This window comes from Canis lupus, chromosome 33, assembly GCF_048164855.1.
Source record: "Canis lupus baileyi chromosome 33, mCanLup2.hap1, whole genome shotgun sequence".
In the NCBI taxonomy this organism is placed as follows: domain Eukaryota; kingdom Metazoa; phylum Chordata; class Mammalia; order Carnivora; family Canidae; genus Canis; species Canis lupus.
Window position 1 is genome coordinate 38,247,086 of NC_132870.1, and position 23,429 is coordinate 38,270,514.

Sequence of the window (23,429 nt, forward strand, 5' to 3'; positions counted from 1 at the left end):
TTTTCTTGGATTAATTTTGTTAATATGTGTTTTGCTGGGAAATTACCTATTCCTTTAGATTTTAAAAGTCCTTGCCATAAGACTTATGTGATACTCTTTTACAGTTCTTTTGGTTGCTTATGTATCTCTGGTTATTTCTCATTTATCTATCTCTTTAGTGTTTATATACCTGTTTTCATTTCTTTCCTTAATCAGGCTTGTGAAGATTTTATCTGTTATATTAGTTTTTACAAAAGTTTAGTTTATTTTTTTTTCCTGTTGTTTGCCTATAAATGGCTTGAAAATCTCTTTTTTCTCTTTCTCTTTTCGGTTTATTTTATTTTTTTATTTTTTTATTTTTTATTTATTTATTTATTTTTTAATTTATTTATGATAGTCGCAGAGAGAGAGACAGAGGCAGAGACACAGGCAGAGGGAGAAGCAGGCTCCATGCACCGGGAGCCCGACGTGGGATTCGATCCCGGGTCTCCAGGATCGCGCCCTGGGCCAAAGGCAGGCGCCAAACCGCTGCGCCACCCAGGGATCCCTCTTTTCGGTTTAAAACTTCATAATTTTCATCCTGCTTTCTTCCCCGTATCATGTTTGGATTTTTTGAGTTGTCTATTTTCTTTGTTTCTCTGAGTTTTTTTGGTCTTTAATTCTGGAAAAGTCTTAGTCATTTCTGAAGTTATTAACCCAATTTACTTTATCTTTCTGGGAATCCTTTTAGATAGTATGGATTTCATCCATGCCTCTTAGCTTTTTCAGAATGTTTATATATTCTACTTCTTTATTCAATTTTTAGTGCTTTGTAGGAAAATTTCCTGACCTGAACTTACTTCTCATTAATATGGTTTTCACTTCTATTCATTTTGCTAGTTAACTCATTCTTTTTACAAAACTTTGGTAATTTTTTTTAAATTGTCATATTCAATTTGTGGATATTTATTAAGTTTATTTCAAATCTCTATTTCCTTTGGTCTGTTCACTCTGTTTTTCGTGTTATACAGTGTTCAGTTTGTGCCTGCCTTTCACAATGCTGGTCCTCTTCAAGTATCTGGTTCTCTTTTACCTGAAGTACCAAGTTACAAACTAGTAATATTTACATGAGAAGGGTGAAAACACAAGGCTCTTATTTGTGTTTCTTTGGATGATTTCAGTGAGTAGAGTTGGGATGTTAAATAGAAGGGCTATTAGAATGATACAGCTTGAGAATTAGTTCCAAAAAGAACTTTCTGTTGCTGTGCCTAGTGGCATGATCTTCTCCAGATTGTACTGTTCTCTGTTCTATTTGTGAAGTAAGGGTGAGTGCAGAACACACAGGGGCCTTGCAGGTACCCACACTTGTTACCATTTCTCAAACTGACTGTGGGCTGTGCTCTAGTGCTTTTCTACTGTTATAATCTCCCTTATCCTCCAGAAGGCAATAGGTGGTAGCTGGACTTTCCTATTTTGTTGCATTGTGTGGGGTGGGAATTCTCTGCCCAGAGAAATGTGAGGAATGGAAAAGATCTTGAACCAGAAAGACTTTTCCAGTCTGTAACACTTGGCCCTCTCTATTTCTTAGCTACTGTTTCCCTCCCACTTTAGAAACCAGTTATTTTTGGTGTCCTTTTCTCCCTGCTTCTCATTAGGCTACCTGTTGCTTTTGTGTAATCTCCAGACTTGGGCTGGAGATAGGGAAACAGGAGCATATACTAGTTTGACATCTTGCACAAGAAGGCAAGCTGCAGTATTTTTAAATTACCGGTTCGTGTTTTGCTCTTCACCAAACTAAGCTCAGTAAAGGTAGGGATTGTTTTATTTACCTTAGGACAGTTCATGGTATAAACCTGGTGCCTAGTAAATGATGAAAGAATATCATCTCAAAAGGATTCTTTTTTTTAAAAAAATTATTTATTTATTCATAAGAGACACACAGAGGCAGAGACATAGGCAGAGGGAGAGAAGCAGGCTCCTGTGGGGAGCCTGATGTGGGACTTGATTCTAGGAGCCCGGGATCACCACGCAAGCCAAAGGCAGATGCTCAACCACTGAGCCACCCAGGCATCCCAAAAGGATTCTTTCATTAAAAATACAAATTTACGGGATGCCTGGGTGGCACACTGGTTGAGCATCTGCCTTGGCTTAGGTCGTGATCCTGGACTCCTGGGATCAAGTCCCGCATCAGGCTCCCCAGGGAGCCTGCTTTTCCCTCTGCATTATGTCTCTGCCTCTCTCTCTGTGTCTCTCATGGATAAATAAAATCTTAAAAAAAAAAAAAATTACTACCAATATAGAGCTCCCTTAATGTTGTAAAATTATGCATTTGTTAAAAACTTAATTTGTATGTAAGATTTGGAGATCATTCAGATCACTTTAGAGAAGGTTGCAACTTACAGTTAAAAAGAAAACATTTAACATCGTATAGTGTTTTAGAATTTTTGAAACATTTAACCTATTTTAATCCAGGCTATTACTGTTGTCCCCATTTTATAGATAAAGAAGCTATACATCAGAGAGGACAAGGATTTATCTAAGACCAAACAAGTAATAAGTGATGAGCTGATTAATATGTGGGGCTGGAAACAAGCCTTGAGTTTAATTCTTTAGATAAGATGTTTCTTTATTCCTAGTGCTTTCCTGTTTTAGTGGGTATTTGACAAATGGTATTGAACTGATCTATGCCATTCTGTCTTTTCGTGCTGTGAAAATGAAACTCACTGACTTTAAAAGAATTTAAAGCCAAAGTCCTTACACGGGATTTTCAGTACCTGACAGATCTGTTTCCCATCCTTCCTTTTTATCTTCTTTTCTTTGTTTATATTTCTCCTACCATATTGGACTGATTACTATTTTTCCAACATGCCAAGCATGCTATTCCCTCTCTTAGAAATGTCTTCTCCCAGGTGGCATCTTTGCCTCCTTCAAATGTTTATGCAAAGGTAACCTGGTCAATTAGACTTTCCATGACTATCTTATTTAAAAGTGCAAACTCTCTCACATTATATGCATTTCCCATCCTCTTTCCTTGCATTATTTTTCTGTTAGCACTCAGCACATAACTCTTCTAGTACAAGTTACAATTTGTTATTCATTATATTAATGTCTGCCTTTCCTCATTAAATTAGTCCAGGATCTGGCACAGTACCTGGCTCAGTAAATGTTTGTTGAGTGAATGAACATAGGAAAGAAATTTAATTGGTTAAACAAGACTTTGTTAGTAATACTTGCTTTTAATGAAGTTTAAAGTCCTTTTCGTCAGGAGCATGCATTTGTGATTAATGCAGAAATGTACTTTAGCTCACTAGTATTTGTTTACCAATATATGGTTTCTTCTGAATTTTAATGTATACCAATTTATGTAAAATCTACAGTTTTTTTGAAAAATACCATGATTCTGTGTAAGACAGGCAACAACATAGAGTCTTTGTACATGTATTTGTTTTAATAAACAAAGCAATTTAGTGTTGACAACAAAGTTGGTACTTTTAAAAATACTACCTGAGATCTAATTTACAGTTTTCTCTAGAATATTTACCTTATGAAACCAATGGCCACTGAAATTTTGAAGTAGGTAGCGATTGATGTACATTGGTATTTTAAAAAATTTTAATGAAGAATAATGCTTTTATCTTTATATTTTAGAACATTATTAGTTATAATCCTTTTGTGATTACATATTCAATATTTGTGTTCGTATAATAAAGTAGGAATTTTGTTCAGCCCTTCTTGATTAGCCTTTACTTTTATCTAAACATTTATTTTCTTTCTTGTAGATTTGCTTTGAGGTCACATTGATAAGAAATATGGAGTCACCTTTGATAACTTCACCTATGAAAGAGAGAGTCTTCTTTCTTACTAAAAAAACATAAGGAAAACAATGACCAAAGGAATCATGCCGGATGCGAACTCAACATCTTTTTTATCATCTGTTTTTTAAACCATCACGACAAATGGCTTGTGTTTTAAGGAAAATTATTTCTTCATCAACATTATTTTTAGTAATTTAAAAAAAAAATTTTTTTACCGTAAATATACAACTCTCATAAAATTTAATACATATAAAAATCTTTAAATTCCTGTTTATAATAGCTTCCTTTTTTAGAACTAGGATGTTTACCCCATTTTTGCTTGACAAAGTCGTCAGAAATTTATACCATCAGGAAGGATATGGACTTGGAAACTTATGTTACTGTAATTGACTGCAGTGAATTTAAGTGGACACTTCAAGACATCATCCCTTTTATCATCAGAAATATCACATAAATACATAATTCTTAACTTTGATGTAAACAAATTTTCTTGAAAATGGCATGGGTAAAATTCTTACGGAAACCTAGTGGCAATCTTGGAAAAGTTTATCAACCTGGAAGTATGCTATCCCTAGCCCCTACCAAAGGCTTGTTAAATGAACCAGGACAAAACAGCTGCTTTCTTAATAGTGCTGTACAGGTGAGACCATAATTTCTTGTTAAATTTACAAAAATGCTTTTCAGGAAGTCCTTTGTTTAGTGTTTCTTATATTGTAAGAATAAAGTTATTATTGCCTGGAATGACTTTTTAATATCACTTTTAATGGTATCAAAAATATTTTGACTTGGAATTTTGTTTTTTTAAATTATAAATAGGATTAGATATTTATTTAATACAAATGGGAATGATTTTTGCAACAGAATAATGTATCACTCTGATATAAAAATATCTTTTGACTTAAAATGTTTACTTAGTAAATTAAAATTATGTTTCTAAAGTAATTTTTTTGAATGAGCTCATCTTCCTTTCCTCCCCCCACCCTCTTTTTTTTTTTTTTTTTTTTTTAATCCCCATAGAGAGCTTGGGTTGAAATAAGAATGCAGTTTTAATTCTCAGGACTCAAACTCCCTTCAGCCTCCATCCACTATGGCCTTAAATTGATTCTCTGGAATCATAATTTGGACACCACTGTTTTAGTGGAATTGAAGATTAATCCATTTTGCTTCAGTCCTTGTTGAAATTCTTTTAATTAACAAGTATGTACTAACCTGCTTTTCTTCTTTAGATAAATATCCTTTCTTATGTAAGATGTAGTCTTTATTCAGTAGTTCCAGATTTTGTGGGATCCTGTATCTTTCTGACCATTGACTTTATAGTACTAAAGAGGAGGAAGATTTAGAATAGTGGAGTGTTATTCTATTGACCATAGATTATACCTTAAAAGAATTTATTTAAAATAAATCACTTATACATTTTCCACTAGTTTCCCCCCCCTTCTGAAAACAGAGTAGAAAAAGAAATATTGGTTAATTAACTCATATGATAAGTGAACATACCTAGAATGCGTCAGGTGCTCAGACAGCTGACTCGGATTTGTTTTCTCAATTGTTCTCTGTCAGATGTCAAATTTGAAAGTTCTATAAGGCACTCAGGGAAAGAGATCTAATTGGTATTAAGGCAGCATTCTAATAATACACATTGAGACCCTTAAATGGTGGTCACTGTTCTACTCTGGCCAAAAGATCCTACTGGCATTAAGTGCTATGAGAATTGCAAACAAATATTTATTGAATAGCATTGGATTTAGGGAAATACTGTATACCAAAAGACTTAGAATTAAGTGTTTTTGTTTAAATCAGGCTGTGGGAAAGGGCTTTATCACTTTAAATCTTTTTCTATTAACCCTTTTCCAGTTCTTTTTTTACGTTTATATATTTCCCTCTATTTCTGTCTCTTTGGCTCCCCAAATGCTGTGTGTAGGTAGTGAGATGGAAAGAATGTTGTAACAGAAAATTCTGAGTAAAGAAGGACACTTACTTGGTAAGGAAAATGAAGAAGTATTCCAATGATTAAATATATATATATATATTTAAATGAACATTCCATTGATCTTTACCATGAAGGTTATTTATGTTCTTCTACATAGTTATGATCATTTCTGCTGTTTACCACTCCTTTGTGTAGACTCAGCATTCCATCTGGTATCACTTATTCTCCTTCAAGGACCTCTTTTAACATTTCTTGTACATCAAGTCTGTTGGTGAGTTCTTTAGCTTTTGGGTTTCTGGAAAAAAATCTGTTTCACTTTTGTTTTTGAAAGATATTTTTACTCATTAAAGAAGTCTAAGTTGGTAGTTTTACTTGTTCAGTACTTTTAACGAATCTGGTCCTTTTGTCTTAGCTTGCATTATTTCTAATGAAAAACTGTTGTCATTCTTTGTACTTCTGTGTGTAACGTGTCCTTTTTCTTTGGGTCCTTTTAAGAATTCCCCGTTTCATTACTGTAAAGCAATTTGATATTGATGTGCCTTAACATAGTTTTCTTCATCTTTTTCTGTGTTTGGGTTTATTGAGCATCTTAGAACTGTGGGGTTTATAATTTTAATCAAATTTGGAAAGTCTTTGGCCATTCTTTCTTCAAATTTTTCTGTTTCTTGCCTCCTTTGAGGGACTGCAGTTATATAAAGTTGGTTGCCTGAGGTTGTCCTCCAGCTCACTGATGCTCTCTTAATTTTCACTTTCAGTCTTTTTTTCTTTCCCTCCATTTCATTTTGTATGGTTCCTATTACTGTGTTTTCAACTTCATTAATCTTTTCCTTTGCGATGTCTAATCTGCTATTAATCCCATCCAGTGTATTTTAATTTCAGACATTGTAATTTTAACCTCTAGAAGTTTGATCTGGGTCTTTTAAAAATCTCTTTCAAGTCTATACTTAACATGTTTGGACTCTTCTATGAAATTTTGAACATAAAATACAGTTCTAATGATTGCTCTAATTGTCTAAGTCTGTCATTCTGCAAATTCTGAGTTTTAAATGATTTTTTTCCTAATTTGGGATATATTTTCTTGTTTCTTTTAATGCCTGGTGATTTTTTATTGAATGTTAGATGGTTTTGAGTTTTATCTTACTGGACAGTGGATATTTTTATATTCCTAGAAATATTCTTTAACTTTGTTCTGGGGATAGGGTTGCTTTATTTGAAAACAGTTTGATCACTTTACTTTTAAGCTTTGTTAAACAGTCCCAGAGTTGTGTTTCTTCCAAGATTAATTTGTCTACTCCTGAGTAAGACCCTTCTTTAGCCAGTGCTCTGTGAATTATGAAGCATTTTACATTGGCTCTTAGGAGCAGGCACAGTCCCGCAGGTATGAGCTCTTGGCACTATTTCCTCTAATTTTGGGACCAGCCTCAGGTAGTTTCCTCACAGTATTTGCCTGAATACTCGAGAGGGACCTTTTGGAGAGATGTGATGTTCACTCTTTGTGTAGCTCTCTCCTTAGCAGCACTCCTCCCTGCCAATTCTAGCTGCTTTGACATCCCCGAACTTCCACTTCTCTCTTCAACTCAGGAGATCTGCTGGCCCAGATGTTAAAGTGTCTGCCATAAAAACAAATTTGCAAAGCCAGTCTTCACTAACAAACAACTATTCAAATATAGATTTTCTGTTAGAAAAGGCCTGACTAAAAAAAAAAAAAGGCCTGACTTCATTTTATAAAATGCGGACTATAAATATTATTATGCAATTTGATTGAATAGTTTTAAAAACTGCTGAGAAATAAATTATAGAATATATCTAGTAAGAAATTACTAAAAGTGGACATCATTAAAGTGCACTGTTTTGAATAGTAGCTGCACTAATTTACATTCCCAACAACAGTGCATGAAGGTTCCCTTTAATCTACATCCTTACCAACACTTGTTATTTCTTGTCTTCTTTTTTTATAATAGGCAATCTGGTAGGTGTGAAGTGATATCTTATTGTGGTTTTGATTTGCATTTCCCTCTTGAACATATTTTCATGTGTCTGTTGGCTATCTATCTGTATGTCTTCTTTGGAAAAATGTCTATTCAAGTCCTCTGCCCATTTTTTAAATTAGGTTGTTGGTTGTTGATATTGATATTAAATTCTATAAGTCTTTATATATTTTGGATAACAACCCCTTATTGGTGTATATGAGTTGCAAATATCTTCCCCCATCGAATAGGTTGCCTTTTTGTTTTGTTGATGGTTTCCTTTGCTGTGTAAAAGCTTTTACTTTAATGTAATCCCATTTTTTTTTTTTAAGCTTTTTTGCCCTTACCTGAAGAGACTGGTCCAAAAAAATATTGCTGTTACTAAGACTGATGTCAGAGAGCATACTCTGTTTCTTTTCTTCTAGGAATTTTATGGTTTTAGGTTTTACATTCAAGTCTCTAATCCATTTTGAAGTTATTTTTGTGTGTCACGTAAATGTGGTTCAGTTTCATTCTTTCACACATAGCTGTCCAGTTTTCCCAACACCATTTATTGAAGAGACTGTATTTTCTCCATTGTATAGTCTTGGCTTCCTTTGTCATACATGAATTGACCATATAAGCATGGGTTTATTTCTGGGCTCTCTATTCTGTTCCATTGACTTATGTATCTGTTTTTCTGACAATACCATACCATTTTGATTACTTTAGCTTTGTAGTGTATTTTGAAATCAGGAGGCATGATGCCTCCAGCCATCTTCTTCTTTCTCAAGATTATTTTGGCTATTCAAGATCTTTTGTGGTGCTATACAAATTTTGGGATTATTTGTTCTGTGAAAAGTGTCATTGCTGTTTTGATAGGCATTGCATTGAATCTGTAGATTACTTTGGGTAGTATGGATATTTTAATACTCTTCCAATCCGTGAATATCTATTTGTGTCATTTTTTATTTCTTGAAACAGTGCTTTACAGCTTTTAGAGTACAGACTTCGTTTTATTGTGCTTCACTTTATTACACTTTGCAGATACTGTATTTTTTTTTTTTTTTTTACATTTTAATGGTTTGTGGCAACTCTTTGTCAAACATGTCACTGTTTTTCTAATCGCATTTGCTCACTTTGTGTGGTTTTGTCACATTTTTGTAATTCTTGCAATATTTCAAACTTTGTTATTGGTACTATATTTGTGATGGTGGTCTGTGACTGCTGATCTTGATGTTACTATTGTAATTGTTTTGGGGCACCACAAACTACACCTATATATGATGGCAGACTTAATTGATAAATGTTGTATGTGTTCTAACTGCTTCACTTGACCAGTTGTTCCCCCATCTCTCTCCCTCTCCTTAGGCCTCTCTATTCTCTGAGACATAACAACATTGAAAATAGGCCAGTTAGTAACCCTACAGTGCCCTATAAGTGTTCAAGTGAAAGGAAGAGTTCATGTCCTCTTATTAATTTCTGTTTTTTAAAAGATTTTATTTTTTTATTACTGAGAGAGTGTGCATGAGCATGAATGGGGGGAGAGAGAGAGGATAAGAATCTGAAGCAGACTCTGTGCTGAGCACAGAGCCTAACTTGGCCTCTGTGTGGCTTGATCTTACAACCCTGAGACCATGAACTGAGGCAAAATCAAGAGTTGGATACCCAACCAACTCAGCTACCCAGGCACTTCATGTCCTCTCACTTTAAAGCAAAAGCTAGAAATGATTAAGCTTAGTAAGTAAGACATATCAAAAGTCAAGATAGGCTGAAAGGAGGCCTCTTGTGCCAAACAGTTAGCCAAGTTGTGAATACAAAGAAAAATATCTTGAAGGAAATTAAAAGTGCTACTCCAGTGAAAACACAAATGATAAGAAAGTGAAACAGCCTTTTGCTGATATGGAAAAAGTATTACTCATCTGGATAGAAGATCAAAACAGCCATAACATTCCCTTAAGTCAAAGCCTAATTCAGAGAAAAACCTGAACTCTCTTCAATTCTATGAATGCTGAGAGAGGTAAGGAATCTGCAGAAGAGAAGTTCAAAGTTAGCAGAGATTGGTTCATGAGATTTAAGGAAAGAAGCCATCTCTGTAACAGAAAGTGCAAGGCAAAGCAGCAAGTGCTGATGTAGAAGCTGCAGCAAGCCATCCAGAAGATCTAGCTAGGATAATTCATGAAGGTGACTAACACTAAGCAATAGATTTTCAGTGTAGACAAAACAGCCTTCGATTGAAAGAAGATACCATCTAGGGCTTTCATAGCTAGAGAGGAGAAGTCAATGCCTGGCTTCAAAGCTTCAAAGGACAGGCTGGCTCTCTTGTTATGAGATAATGTAGGTGGTGACTTTAAATTGAAGCCAATACTTATTTGCCATTTTGAAATTTCTAGAGCCCTTAAAAATTAAGCTAAATCTACTCTGCTCATGCTCTGTAAATGGAACAACAAGGCCTGGATGGCAGCACACTGTTTACAACATGGTTTACTGAATCATCCTGCTGATGAAATTTACTGTTCAGAAAAAAAAAATAAAAAATCCTCTCAAAATATTACTGTTGATTGACAATGTACCTGGTCACCCAAGAGCTCTGATAGAAATGGACAATGCAAGTAATGTTGTTTTTATGCCTGCTAACACAATGTCCATTCTGCAGCTCATAGATCAAGGAGTAATTTTACTTTTAAGTCTTACTATTTAAGAAATTTCATAAAGCTATAGTTTTCATAGGGCTATAGGTTCCATAGGTAGTGATTTCTCTGATGGATCTGGGCAAAGTAAATTGAAAATGTTCTTGAAGAATGTGAATCTAGATGTTACTGAAATATTTAGGTTTCATGGAAAAAGGTCAAAATATCAACATTCATAGGAGTTTGGAAGAAGTTACTTCCAAGGTTCATGGATGACTTTGAGGGGTTTAAGACTTCAGTGGAGGAAGTAACTACAGATATGGTGGAAAAAGTAAGAGAACTAGAATTAGAAATAGAGCCTGAAAATGTGATTGAATTGCTGCAATCTCATGATAAAACTGTAATGGGTAAGAATATCTTATGAATGAGCAAAGAAACTGGTTTCTTGAGATGGAATCTACTTTGTGAAGATGCTGTGTACATTGATGAAATGACAACAAAGGATTTAGAATATTTCAATAAATTTAGTTAATAAAGCAGTTGCAGAGTTTGAGGATTGAGTCCAATTTTGAAAGTTCTGTGAGTAAAATTCTACCAAACATTGCATGCTATATAAAAATAGCTGATGAAAAGAAGAGTGAATCAAATTTCATTATTGTCTTATTTTAAGAAATAAAAAGTCTGAAAAAAAAAATAATAAGTCTGAAAGCTAAAAAAAAATAAAAATAAAAAAAAACTCTGAAAGCTCAGATAATGGTTAACATTTTAGCAATTAAATATTTTTAAATTAAGGTATGTACGTTGTGTTTTAGTCATACAGCTCTTGCATGTTTAATGAACAACAATATAGTATAAACATAGCTTATGTATATGCACTGGGAAACTAAAAAGTTTGGCTAATTGCAGTATTAGCTTTAGTATGATGGCCTGGAATTGAACTTGCAATATATCAGAAGTATGCCTGTACAGGTCTTAAACCTCCTTTGTTAAATTTATTCCTAGGTATTTTATTCTTTTTGATGTAATTATAAATAGGATTGTTTTCTTAATTTCTCTTTCTGATGGCCTATTATTAGTATGTAGAAACACAACTAATTTCTTTATGTTAATTTTGTATTCTGTGACTTAATAGTTTTTTTGGTGGAGTCTTTAGGGTTTTCTATATATAGTATCATGTCATCTGCAAATAGTGACAGTTTTACTTCTTTTCAATTTGGATGCCTCATTTCTTTTTCTTGCCTAATTGCTGTGGCTAGGACTTCTTGAATAGCTGTGATGAGAGTGGGTGTTTTTGTCTTGTTCCTGATCTTAGAGGAAAAGCTTTCAGCTTTTTGCTGTTGAGTATGATATTCACTATGGGTTTGTCATATATGACCTTTATTATATTGAGGTATGTTTCTTTTATACTCATTTTGTTGGGAGTTTTTATCATAAATGATGTTGAATTTTTATCAAATGCTGTTTCTGTATAAAGATGATTATATGATTATTCTGGTTTTTAATGTGTAATACATTGATTGATTTATAGATGTTGAACCATCTTTGCATCCCTAGAATAAATCTCACTTGATAATGGCATATGATCCTCTTCATGTACTGTTGAATTTCATTTGCTAATATTTTGTTGAGGACTTCTGTATTTATGTTCATTGGTGATACTGGCCTATTATATTCCCTTTCCCTCTTTTCCCTCCCTCCCTCTCCCCTTTCCCTCTTCCTTCCTTCCTTCCTTCCTTCCTTCCTTCCTTCCTTCCTTCCTTCCTTCCTTCCTGTATCTTTGTCTAGTTTTAATACCAGGGTAATATTGGCAATGTTGGTAATATATGAGTTTGGAAGTATTTCTTCCTCTTTAGTTTTTTGGAATAATTTGAAAAGGATAATTACCAACTCTTTCTTTTTGTAAGATTTTAAAAATTTGAGAGAGTGAGAAAGAATGAGTACAGGGGGAGGGGCAGAGGAAGAGGTAGAAGCAGGCTCCCCACTGAGCAGGGTGCCTGACACAGGGCTCAATCCCAGGACCCCAGGATCACAACCTGAGCTGAAGGCAGATGCCCAACCAATTGAGTCACCCAGGCACCCCAACCAACTCTTCTAGTGATTAGTAGAATTCACCATGAAATTATCTGATCCTGGACTTTTGTTTGAGGGAATTTTTAAGTTACTGATTCAATTTCATTACTTGTAATCATTCTGTTCAGATTTCCTATTTCTTTGTGGTTTGGTCTTAGAAGGTTGTGTTTTTTTAGGAATTTATCTGTTCCTTCTAGGTTTTTCAGTTTGTTGGCCTATTATCATCTATAGTAGTCTCTTAACGGTCCTTTGTATTTCTGTGGTGTCAGGTGTAACTTCTCCTGCATTTCTGATTTTGTTTATTTGGGTCTTCTCTTTTTTTGTGATGAGTCTGGTGAGAGGTTTATTGATTTTTATATTTTCAAAGAACCAGCTTTTAATTTCATTGGTCTCTTCTAATTTTCCCTTTTAAGTCTCTCATTTATTTCTACACTGATCTTTATTATTTCCTTCCTTCTACTAACTTTGGGCTTTGCTCTTTTTCTAGAGTCTTTGCATGTAAAGTTAATTTATTTGGACTTTTCTTATTTCTTGAGGTAGAACCTGTATTGCCATGAACTTCTTTCTTAGAACTACTTTTGTTGTATCCCATAGATTTCAAAAAGTTGTGTTTCCATTTTCATTTGTCCTAGGGTTGTTTTTTTTTTTACCCCCTTCACATTTCTAAGCACTTCTCCTCAACCCTACCCGAGTCTTTTTATTATTCAAGTGTAAATAATATGCAGTGTTATTTTAGTTTCAGACGTACTATGAGTGACTCAACAGTTCTCTACATTTCTCAGTGCTCATCAAAATAAGTGTACTCTTAATCCCTTTTAACTATTTAATCCATCCCCAAACTCTTCAAGAGTCTCTTGTTTAGTTGGATTCCTTTTTTCCTTGTTTGTTCATTTGTTTCCTAAATTCCATACATAAGTGAAATCATAATGGTATTTATCTTTCTTTGACTTATTTCACTTAGCATTATGCCTTCCAGTTCCTTCCATGTTGTTGCAAATAGCAAGATTTCTTTGTTTACCTATTGGTTGTTTATAATCAACATTTTAAAATGAAGTAGGATAAGGGTTAACTACAATTAGAATAACTTTTGATACAGATTTTTTAAAAATAGGGGTTAAATGATTATACTGAATTATGTATAGAGAAGTCACATAAAATATTTTTTCTGTAGTTTGGATCTAGTGTAACTTAAACATTTTGCTAATCCAGAAAACATTCCAGTTATATTTGAAAGAGTTACTTCATTAGTCTTATAAACATTATGGAGGGTATTCTTTTTTGGCTGAATATTTTAGGATTTTATCTGATGACATGACTACAATTAAGTAGTTATGACATATGGTGTGGTTTTAAATTCTCTAAGTTAAAAGCAAAGTCATAATCTTTAATAACTAATATTTATTGTGTTCTTACTTGTGTTGGTATTTCCTGAACACTATATGTTCTCTGTACTCCAATTCTTAAAACAATGCTAAGAGGTAGGTACTGCTTTTATCTTCATTTTACTGATAAGAAAATTGAGTTTCAGAAAATATTTGCTGAAGTCAGCCCAAGAGGTGGTAATTAGTAAATCCAGAATTAATACCCAGGCAGCCTGCCTTCAGATGTTGTATTATTAAGCCTACTTTCCAAGTTTGTGCTGTCCTGGTCTTCATCTTGACAGATGAATGAATTCCAATGTCGTGTATTTTATGTTATGATCAGAGGTGTGCGCTTTACAAGAAAATTATTAAACATTTTCAAGTGCTTTGCAAAAACACTGAATTATTTGTGATCCTTAAGAAAAAAAAAACTGTCAAAGGGAAATTCTGAAATGGCCTTTAGTTATTGAGGCCGTTTTCAATTATTGAGTAATTGAAAATATAGGATATGTATTAAAATTATTTGTTTTTCTTAATCTTTGTTTCTAGTTGGGGGAAATGAGACGACACAAATGGATTTTCTAAGTTATATTATTTAGGAAATGATGGAAAGGGATCTCTGGGTGGCGCAGTGGTTTGGCGCCTGCCTTTGGCCCAGGGCGCGATCCTGGAGACCGAGGATCGAATCCCACGTCGGGCTCCTGGTGCATGGAGCCTGCTTCTCCCTCTGCCTGTGTCTCTGCCTCTCTCTCTCTCTCTCTCTGTGACTATCATAAATAAATAAAGAAAAAAAATATTAAAAAGGAAATGATGGAAAGATATAGGGAAACTTGGCGATCTGTTCCTTATAGTAGTAATTACAGCAACAAATTGCAGCTGGCGTTCATTGCATGCCAGTTATGTACTGGGCACTCCTCTAAGCACTTTATATATTAATACATGTTATTTAATCCTTATAAGAATGCCATGAGCCAGGCAAAATTATCCCCACTGTATAGTTTTCAAATTTTTTTAGAATGATTTTAAATACTGGACTGATTTATTTAAACTATTACGATGTTATTTGTTTTTGTCTTTCAGCAGCGAATGATGAATGGATAATTGCAGCAAATACATTCATATTATTCCTTAACTGATGCTTTTTACCATACTGTCCCTCTGTTACCACACAGCTGGGCACTTTGTCATTCAATATACAGAGACCACAGGCCTCTGCTCACTTTTTCTGGCTGTTACCTACTGACCCTTATTTGATACACCCTGGCTTTCAACTCCAATTATATTTCCTTCCTAAAGTTCAGTCTGTTCCAAGTATTATAATCACTTCCTCTTTCATGTCACTGCCAAGTCCTCTATTCAGTGTCCCATGTTTCCTCTTCATATAAAATCCTTAGCTGAGGAATTAGTTTTTTCTTATTCCATGTCTGTCAGTTTTTACATGTGAATCAATAGGAATATCTTCTAAATCCATCTTTCATATATTCACTAGATGTATATAGCAGTTTAATAATTGCTGTTAGTTTCAGTAGTTACATATGTCTGATTGTGCACAAGAGATTAAAAGAAGTTATTAGCCCTCTGCAATTTAAAAAATACTCAAATCTATCTTTTATTATAGGGAGAAACACTTTACTGTATTTCCTTTTTCATTGTTTTTTTCTTATAATTTCTTAGGTTTTATGGCAATTGGATATATTTCGAAGAAGCTTGCGGGTTCTAACTGGGCATGTTTGTCAGGGAGATGCCTGCATATTTTGTGCATTAAAGGTAACCTTTTAATAGTACTGGAAAATTACTATTAATTGTTTTGCCAAAAATTTCACTTTACTTGATTGTTTGGTTTGACATATTTGGCCACTTTATTTGAAAATAAAGTTCATTGTCAAGTGACTTAGAGCTTTGAATGTGAATTCTTAAAGTATGATTTATTCAGGTTTATGGGTTTTTTTCCCTCACTTTTATGTAAGGGCAGTTAAAAATATTCTAAATAGTATAGAAACATTAGAAATGTTACATTTTTCATTATTTTGGAGCAATTCTTTTTTTCTTTTAAGATTTTATTATTCATGAGAGACACAGAGAGAAGGAGAGAGAGAGAGAGAGAGAGAGGCAGAGACACAGGCAGAGGGAGAAGCAGGCTCCATGCAGGGAGCCTGATGTGGGACTCAATTCTGGGTCTCCAGGATCACGCCGTGGACTGAAGGTGGCACTAAAACACTGAGCCGCCCGGGGTGCCCTGGAGGAATTCTTTATTCATTTTATGAAATGTTTTTTGAACTATTACTGAATTTTGTGCACTGCTGTAGTTACTGAGTTTACAGCAGTGAACAAGGTGATAAAACCTCTGTTCTCATGGAGCTTATATTCTTGTAGGGGAGGAGAAAATAAGTAAGCAAAATATAAAGTGTGTTAGATGCTAATAATTTAAAGGGGAGGGGGGAAATAAAACAGGGAAAGGGAATAGAATGTTGAATAGCCAGAAAAGCCTCACTGGGAAAGTTTAAACCATTATCTGGAAAAGGTGATGGAGTGATGCATTCTGAGCAAGCAGGGAAATGGTAACTGCAAAGGCCCTGAGGTGAACGTGGTGACATATTCAAGGAAATCTCAGTGGCAGAAGCTTTGTGAGCAAGGCAGAGAGTGATAACAGATGAACTTAGAAGTAAGGTAAGTTGTGGTGATTGTAAAACATATCTGCAGGGGCGTGTGGGTGGCTCAGTTGGTTAAGCATCAGACTCTTGATTTTGGCTCAGGTTATGATCTCAGTGTTGTGACATTGAGAAGGCTCACCTTGGGCTCTGCACTCAGTGAGGATCCTGCTTGAGGTTCTCTCTCTTTCTCCCTCTACCCATCCCCACACTCCTGCAGCTCTAAATAGATAGATAGATAGATAGATAGATAGATAGATAGATAGATACTTTAAAAATAAAACATGACCGCAGATTTTTCTGTACTTTTTTTTTTTTTTTTTAAAGAAAGAGCATGAGCGGGGAGAGGCAGAGAAAAAGAGAGAATCCTAGGCAGACTGTCATGCCAGGGCAGAGCCTGACACAGGGCTTGATCCTCACAAGCCTGAGATCATGACCTGAGTGGAAATCAAGAGTTGGACACCAAACCAACTGAGCCACCTAGGCACCCCTCTTCTGCACTCTTCCTATCAAAAGGTAGAGTCTAGTTCTTTGAATATAGGCTGGCCTTAACAATTCGCTCACCAAATAAACTGACAGAAATGATGCTGCAGACATCTGAGGTTAAGTTAGATTGGAAAAGGTGATAAAATTTCCACCTGGCTGTAAATTAGGGTGTCATTCTTGGGAGTGAGCCACCATGTGGTGAGGAAGCCAGGCTGGCCACAGCTAAAGCAGAAGTCTAAGCAGACAGGCAGCACCAACAACCAGCATCAACTGCTTGATGGACGTGAGCAACAGTCAGATGATTCTAGGTCCCAGCATTCATAATGTCCCAGATAACTCCCAGTGGAGCAGAGTAGAGCTATCCTCACAGAACTTGGTGATTTGTGATCAAAATAAATGTTATTTTTAGTAACTGAGTTTTGCGGTGGTTTGTTATGGTTTGTATGTTATCTGGAATGGGAGTCCTTATTGTATAGATCCTTCAAGACCTATGTGAGAACCTTGGCTTTTTCTCTTGAGTGTTTTAGGAAGTCTCTAGATTGTTTTGAGTGGAAGAGTGATATAATCTGTTTGAACTAGATAGAATGTTTGGACTAGATCTCTTTGGCTACTTGGATGAGAATAAATAGAAGAGAGACAAAGGTAGAAGCAGGGAATCATGTATATATTAGTATCTCATTTATGTCATTGTTTGCCCAAGAATTTAAGATTTTATTAACATGTTACAGAGATAAACATTTCATTCTTTTACATTCTTGAATATTCTTAAATGCATACGTACATACAAGAAAATAAAAACCATTTTCCTGCTTTATTTTGATTTATGTTCCTGTATATAACTCACCAAAGAAGACAATTTTATATTCTCTTTTTTAGAACATGGCAAATAGGGTTATTGTTAGGGAATAAAGAATAAACTTAGATCAAATTACAGTATCACATTTTATTTATGCCACAGTTAACTTTGGATATTTTGTCCATTTGTAAAAACTCATATAGTTAAAATTTCTAGCCTAAATCTTTTCATGGCCTTACACAATCACCTGCCTACCTCCCTACCACTTACCCAAAACACACTCTCTGTCTCACATATTGCTCTTTAGATAGCCTGGCTGACTCATATTGTTATTCCTTTTGTCTAGAATGTTTATCTTCTAGATGTTTTTGTGGCTAACACCTTATTTCCTTTATGCTAATCCTCAAATGTGGACATCAATCAGGCCTTTCCTGACTACCCTAAGTAATAGTTAACCTCCCTCCTACTCTCAGCATCTTTATTTCTATTGTAATACTTTGTCTCTCTTGTATTTTATTTATTTATTTTTCTCCATTGTGTTTATCATATTCTGACATTCTATATAATTACTTACTTGCCTTCTCCTTATTACAACTAGAATGTATGCCCCATAAGGGCAGGGTTTTTGTTTTCTAGTGAAGATACCTCACATATACTAAGTCAAAAAACAGATGACAGGGGATCCCTGGGTGGCTCAGCAGTTTAGTGCCTGCCTTTGGCTCAGGGCGTGATCCTGGAGTCCCGGGATTGACGGCATCAGGTTCCCTGCGTGGAGCCTGCTTCTCCCTCTGCCTCTGCCTCTGCCTCTGCCTCTGCCTCTCTCTCTCTCTCTCTCTCTGTCTCTCATGAATAAATAAATAAAAATCTTAAAAAAAAAAAACCAGAAAACAGATGACAAATGAATGATACTCAGGTGTAGGACTAATATCTTAAACATTACCTTGAAAAGTTAATTACATAAATAAGAAATGACATCTGAAAATACTTATTTTTTCATATTTGTAATCATAGCTGAAAAATTATAGTTCTAGATATCTAATATCATTTGTCATCTTTATTCTTAAATTTTTAATTTACAAATTAGATTTTCTTGCAATAGTGGAACAGTTTTTTGAAATATTTTCCTAGCCTGCCATATATTGATCTGGAAAAAAAATGTTTTTGAGATGACATACCCCTTGAGCTAATTAATTAAGAATTTAATATGGCCAGTCCTTATATGGTTGGTTGTCACCGAAAATCTTCTTTTTCCCCTAAGATGAATGTCATAAAACTGGAAATTATTAGAAAGTTTTTCTTGCTTAAAGTCTAAGGAAAGTGGAAAACCAGATTAACATCTATAATCACATGTTCCTGAATGTTTTCACTGTTTCCTAGGCTTAGGTTAGAAATAATGTTCTAAGTGAGGAAAACTGATGATTTGAAAAAAAACTATTTTAAAAATCAAAAGTAATCTTTTTTCTCACTTCATGCAAATTGTAGTGTCAGTTTTTGAAAGCAAACTTGATTAGCAGGAAATTGTCATTCCATTGAAGTTATACAATTTTTGTTTATATAATCAGAGTTTGTAATTTTCTGAGGTTTATTTAGGGAGAAACAAAAAATTCTAAAAGTTCGTTTAAGCTACTTTTTTTTTTAAAGACTAGTGAGTTCCTACTAATTTTTATGCTATTATATATTTATTTTTGGTTAACATAACTTTAATTCCTATACATACTTTTAGATTTACAGCAACTTATCTCAGAATTCATTAAACAACTTGGATCAGGGGCACCTGGATGGCTTAGTGGGTTTGGCATCTGCCTTAGTTTCAGGTCATGACCCCAGGGTTCTGGGCTTGAGACCCGCATCAGGCTCTCTGCTCAGCAAGGCATCTGCTTTCTCTGCCTCTGCCTCTCTCCTCCACTTGTGCTCTCTCTTGTGCATGCTCTCTCTTACATACATACATAAAATCTTTTTAAAAAAACAACTTGAGTCAGAATAGCTGGGAACAGTTTAAAAATTGCCCTCACTTCAGCATACTCAATCAGAATCTCTGAGGATAGGAACTGAAAACTCACTTAATTCTGTGCACACTAACATTTGATTTTGAGGCTGGGGCATGCATTTCTATACATTACTGATATAAATAATATTTATATGGAATTTTAGAGCAAAAGACTATTAGTTTCTGGGTTTAGTGTTACGAGTTTCACTGTGTTATAATGAAATTACTGAACTGTTCTTTTAGTTGTTGGCTTTAAACTTACTGATGTACTTGTTGATCCCCAGACAATATTTGCACAGTTTCAACACAGTCGAGAAAAAGCACTTCCCTCAGATAACATAAGGCACGCTCTAGCGGAAAGCTTCAAAGATGAGCAGCGATTTCAGCTGGGTCTTATGGATGATGCTGCAGAATGCTTTGTAAGTATTTCAGATAATCCTTAAATCAGGATACTAGTTCCTTTTCCTTAGATGATATGAATTATGAGACAAATGGAGCATAAATTTCTAACAGTGGGAAAGAATCATAACTGCTCAATGGATCCATGTCTTACCTGCCCTTCAAAGTTCAGTTTAAGACCATCTGTGTCTCATGACTTTTGATTTTGGTTATTTGTGCTACTGTCATTTTTATTGGGTATTAGACTCCTGGAATATTTTAAAATTTATTTATTGGAACAGACATTTATTAAATATAAATTATGTCACTTAAGTCCGTGTTCTGCCTCCATAGGGTTTATGTGCAATGTATTCTGAGCAGTAGCATTTCTCATGACATGCAATGATTCTCTTTGGAAGAGAAGAGGATCTTGGTGGGCAGCTATCAGGGGCAGCAGTTCTGATATACATCTCATTCTGGGTGGAGAATCACTGACTGGGGTTGATGTTCCAAGACTTTGTGTTACCACCATATTGATAAGGACAGCATTCCTTTGAATAGTAACTAAACCTCATATACCTTCTACAGTATATGTGTTGATTATTAAATGTGTCAGTGTTATCAATGTTACCTATATTTAAAGAGGTAGTCATTTCTTTTCCTTAGTCTTGTATCTGTTTAGCTAATTCCATAAATTCTTTCATCAGAAAACCTCTTGAGTTTTTCCTTGACACATTATTTCCATGAAACCACTTCTTACTAGTTCAGACCCCTACTCTCAGCAGGGAGTACTCGTATCCTTTCAGCCTATCCCCTTAGAGTGTTTTTTTAATGATCAACAGGTTAATAAAATTTTCTTCAGATTAATCTTTGCCCTTCAGATATTCCTGTGATTCAAATCTGGACTCTCGGGGATCCCTGGGTGGCGCAGTGGTTTGGCGCCTGCCTTTGGCCCAGGGCGCGATCCTGGAGACCCGGGATCGAATCCCACATCGGGCTCCCGGTGCATGGAGCCTGCTTCTCCTTCTGCCTCTCTCTCTCTCTCTCTCTCTCTCTGACTATCATAAATAAATAAAAATTTAAAAACTTAAAAAAAAAAAAAATCTGGACTCTCTTCTGACATTTAAGGCCATTTACAGTTAACTCCAGTTTACCTCTTCGTTTTCTCCTGGAATTTTCCCTCCTAATGACATGGTTATATTCCTCAAACACATTTTAAATTCACTGGATTTGTGTAGAATTTCTTATGTATAGAATTCATTTGGTGTTGCCCCTCATCAGGCTCCCCACTCAATGGGGTGTCTGCTTGTCTCCCTTTCCCCTCTGCCCTTACCCCATTTATTATTTAAAAAAATAAAAAATTCGTTTTTCATTTATATGTTATTATCAATTTTTAAAGATTTATTTATTTGAGAGAGAGAGACAGCACGAGTTGGGGGAGGGATTGAGGTAGAGGGAGAGAGAGAATCCCAAGCATAATCCCCAAAAAGACCCCGATGCAGGGCTTGGTCCCAGGACCCTGAGATTGCTCCCTGAGTCGAAACCAAGAGTTGGCCACTTTACCAACTGAGGCACTCAGGTGCCCCTGTTGTTATCATTTTTCTAATAAGCATCTTTATTGTCTCCTTGGACAGATGGAAAGCTTTTTGACTAGTGTACTGCTTAGCATACTTTCCATGTTGATTAAAATGTGTCAAAAACAGCACACATTGTCATATGCTTTCATATTTCTCATGTTCCTAATTGATTCGTTACTTAAAATATATTTTGTACAATACCAAACTTTGTAGTTTAGTTTCACTTAAATGAAGTGTACTAATACATGATATGATAATTTATAGAATATCTAGAAATTTCAGTTTAAATAATGGAATGGTTTTAAATTTCCTGGGGCAAAGGAGGGGAAAGTTAGCTAATTAAAGAATCCATTAGATAAGCTTTGCTAAAAAGAAGGATTATTTGCTAAAGAAATAACTACTCCTTATTGATCTGTATTACAAATTTGAAATTTCATATGAAATTTGTTTGCAGAGCAGATTCCTTGCATTAGGATATTAGTGTAGATATGTAAACCTTTATTGCTGCTATTTTAATGTGAGTTTTATAGACTATAAAAATGTTCCAAGTAGGATTTTTGAAAGATTAACTGCTTTTCCTCAATGTGAGAATGCTGGTAACATAGGAAACTTATGTTTTCTAATATTAAATTCTAGGTGTTAGCTACCATGAATTGGTTTTTAAAGGATTTTAAAAATATTTATTAAAATCATATGTGACATTATATTTCTTTTATTACATTTTTTTAAAAAGTTAATGCTACAAAGGATGAATAATTGAACAGCATTTGAAGGGTTGATTAAGGAGGAAAGCTGAAAAACTGACAGTATATATAGCACTATTAAATTTAACACTTTGGAAAATTGTAAAAAGATTTTTGTAGAGTTAAAAAGAGTTATATTGTAAAGTGTCATCTGTAAGATTCACAACTCATTTGTCTTAATTTTTTAAATCAGGAAAATATATTGGAGAGGATTCATTTTCATATAGTGCCAAGCAGAGATGCAGACATGTGTACCTCTAAATCTTGTATCACTCACCAGAAGTTTGCTATGACACTGTATGAACAGGTGAGATATCTTAACCACTTTATTAGATATTATATTTATTACTATATTTATTTGTGTACATTTATACATATATAAAGTATATATAACATAAATATATGTAACATATATATTTATGTTTTATGACTGATAAACATATGTTTTTACCTGTAGTGTGTGTGTCGTAGCTGTGGAGCATCATCAGATCCTCTACCTTTTACAGAATTTGTGCGGTACATTTCTACAACAGCCCTATGGTAAGAATCTATTAAAGCATGTTTACCAAAGATGTTAATAACACATTTAAGCATATTGAACATTTATTTTATAAAACCATAATATATGTGAATATCTACTCTCTTAGACATGGAAATATGCTACTATCAGAGGTACTAATGATGTCTGTCTCAGCTGGCTGTTTCTGATTTGGCCAAAAATGTATACTTGATGAAATGTACCATATAGTAGTCAAAGTTTGCATCTCTTTATATTTGCAGCAAGTTTTTGGACTTGTGAAAAAGATCTTGAAATGACAAGCTCATTGGTAAATGGAGCTGTGTATGATGTTGTTTCCAATCAGCTTCATGTCCCTTCATGGTGATGGAAGCTAGGGTAAGCAGAAAAGTAAGAAAAAAGTGCATTTAAGGCCTCAATATTCACCTAAAATAAAAATTTGCCATGCTTGCCTGTCTCCTCCCTCCCTGCCCAAGAAACATTAGCTAGTTGGGGATCTAGAGTTCCCTAGACATTGCATAATAGGGATTATTTAAACAGTTTCTAACAGGTATTTGAAAATATAAATATTTCATATATGATAACAT

The 23,429-nt window shown here is 34.6% G+C and overlaps 1 protein-coding gene across 3 annotated transcripts in view; it reads left to right on the forward strand.

Moving 5' to 3' along the window:
* Window positions 1-23,429, forward strand: part of USP53 (ubiquitin specific peptidase 53) — a 65,099-nt gene that overhangs the window by 11,878 nt on the left and 29,792 nt on the right. For 2 of the 3 annotated variants that reach the window (XM_072810126.1, XM_072810127.1), the window contains exons 2-6: window positions 3,738-4,413; window positions 15,385-15,477; window positions 19,912-20,046; window positions 22,519-22,632; window positions 22,783-22,865. In XM_072810126.1, coding sequence (XP_072666227.1) covers window positions 4,270-4,413; window positions 15,385-15,477; window positions 19,912-20,046; window positions 22,519-22,632; window positions 22,783-22,865 — 569 coding nt within the window. In that variant the 5' untranslated portion in view covers window positions 3,738-4,269. Of the gene's footprint in view, window positions 1-3,737; window positions 4,414-15,384; window positions 15,478-19,911; window positions 20,047-22,518; window positions 22,633-22,782; window positions 22,866-23,123; window positions 23,221-23,429 lie in introns of those variants that run through there. The other variant, XM_072810128.1, reaches the window with a different exon arrangement.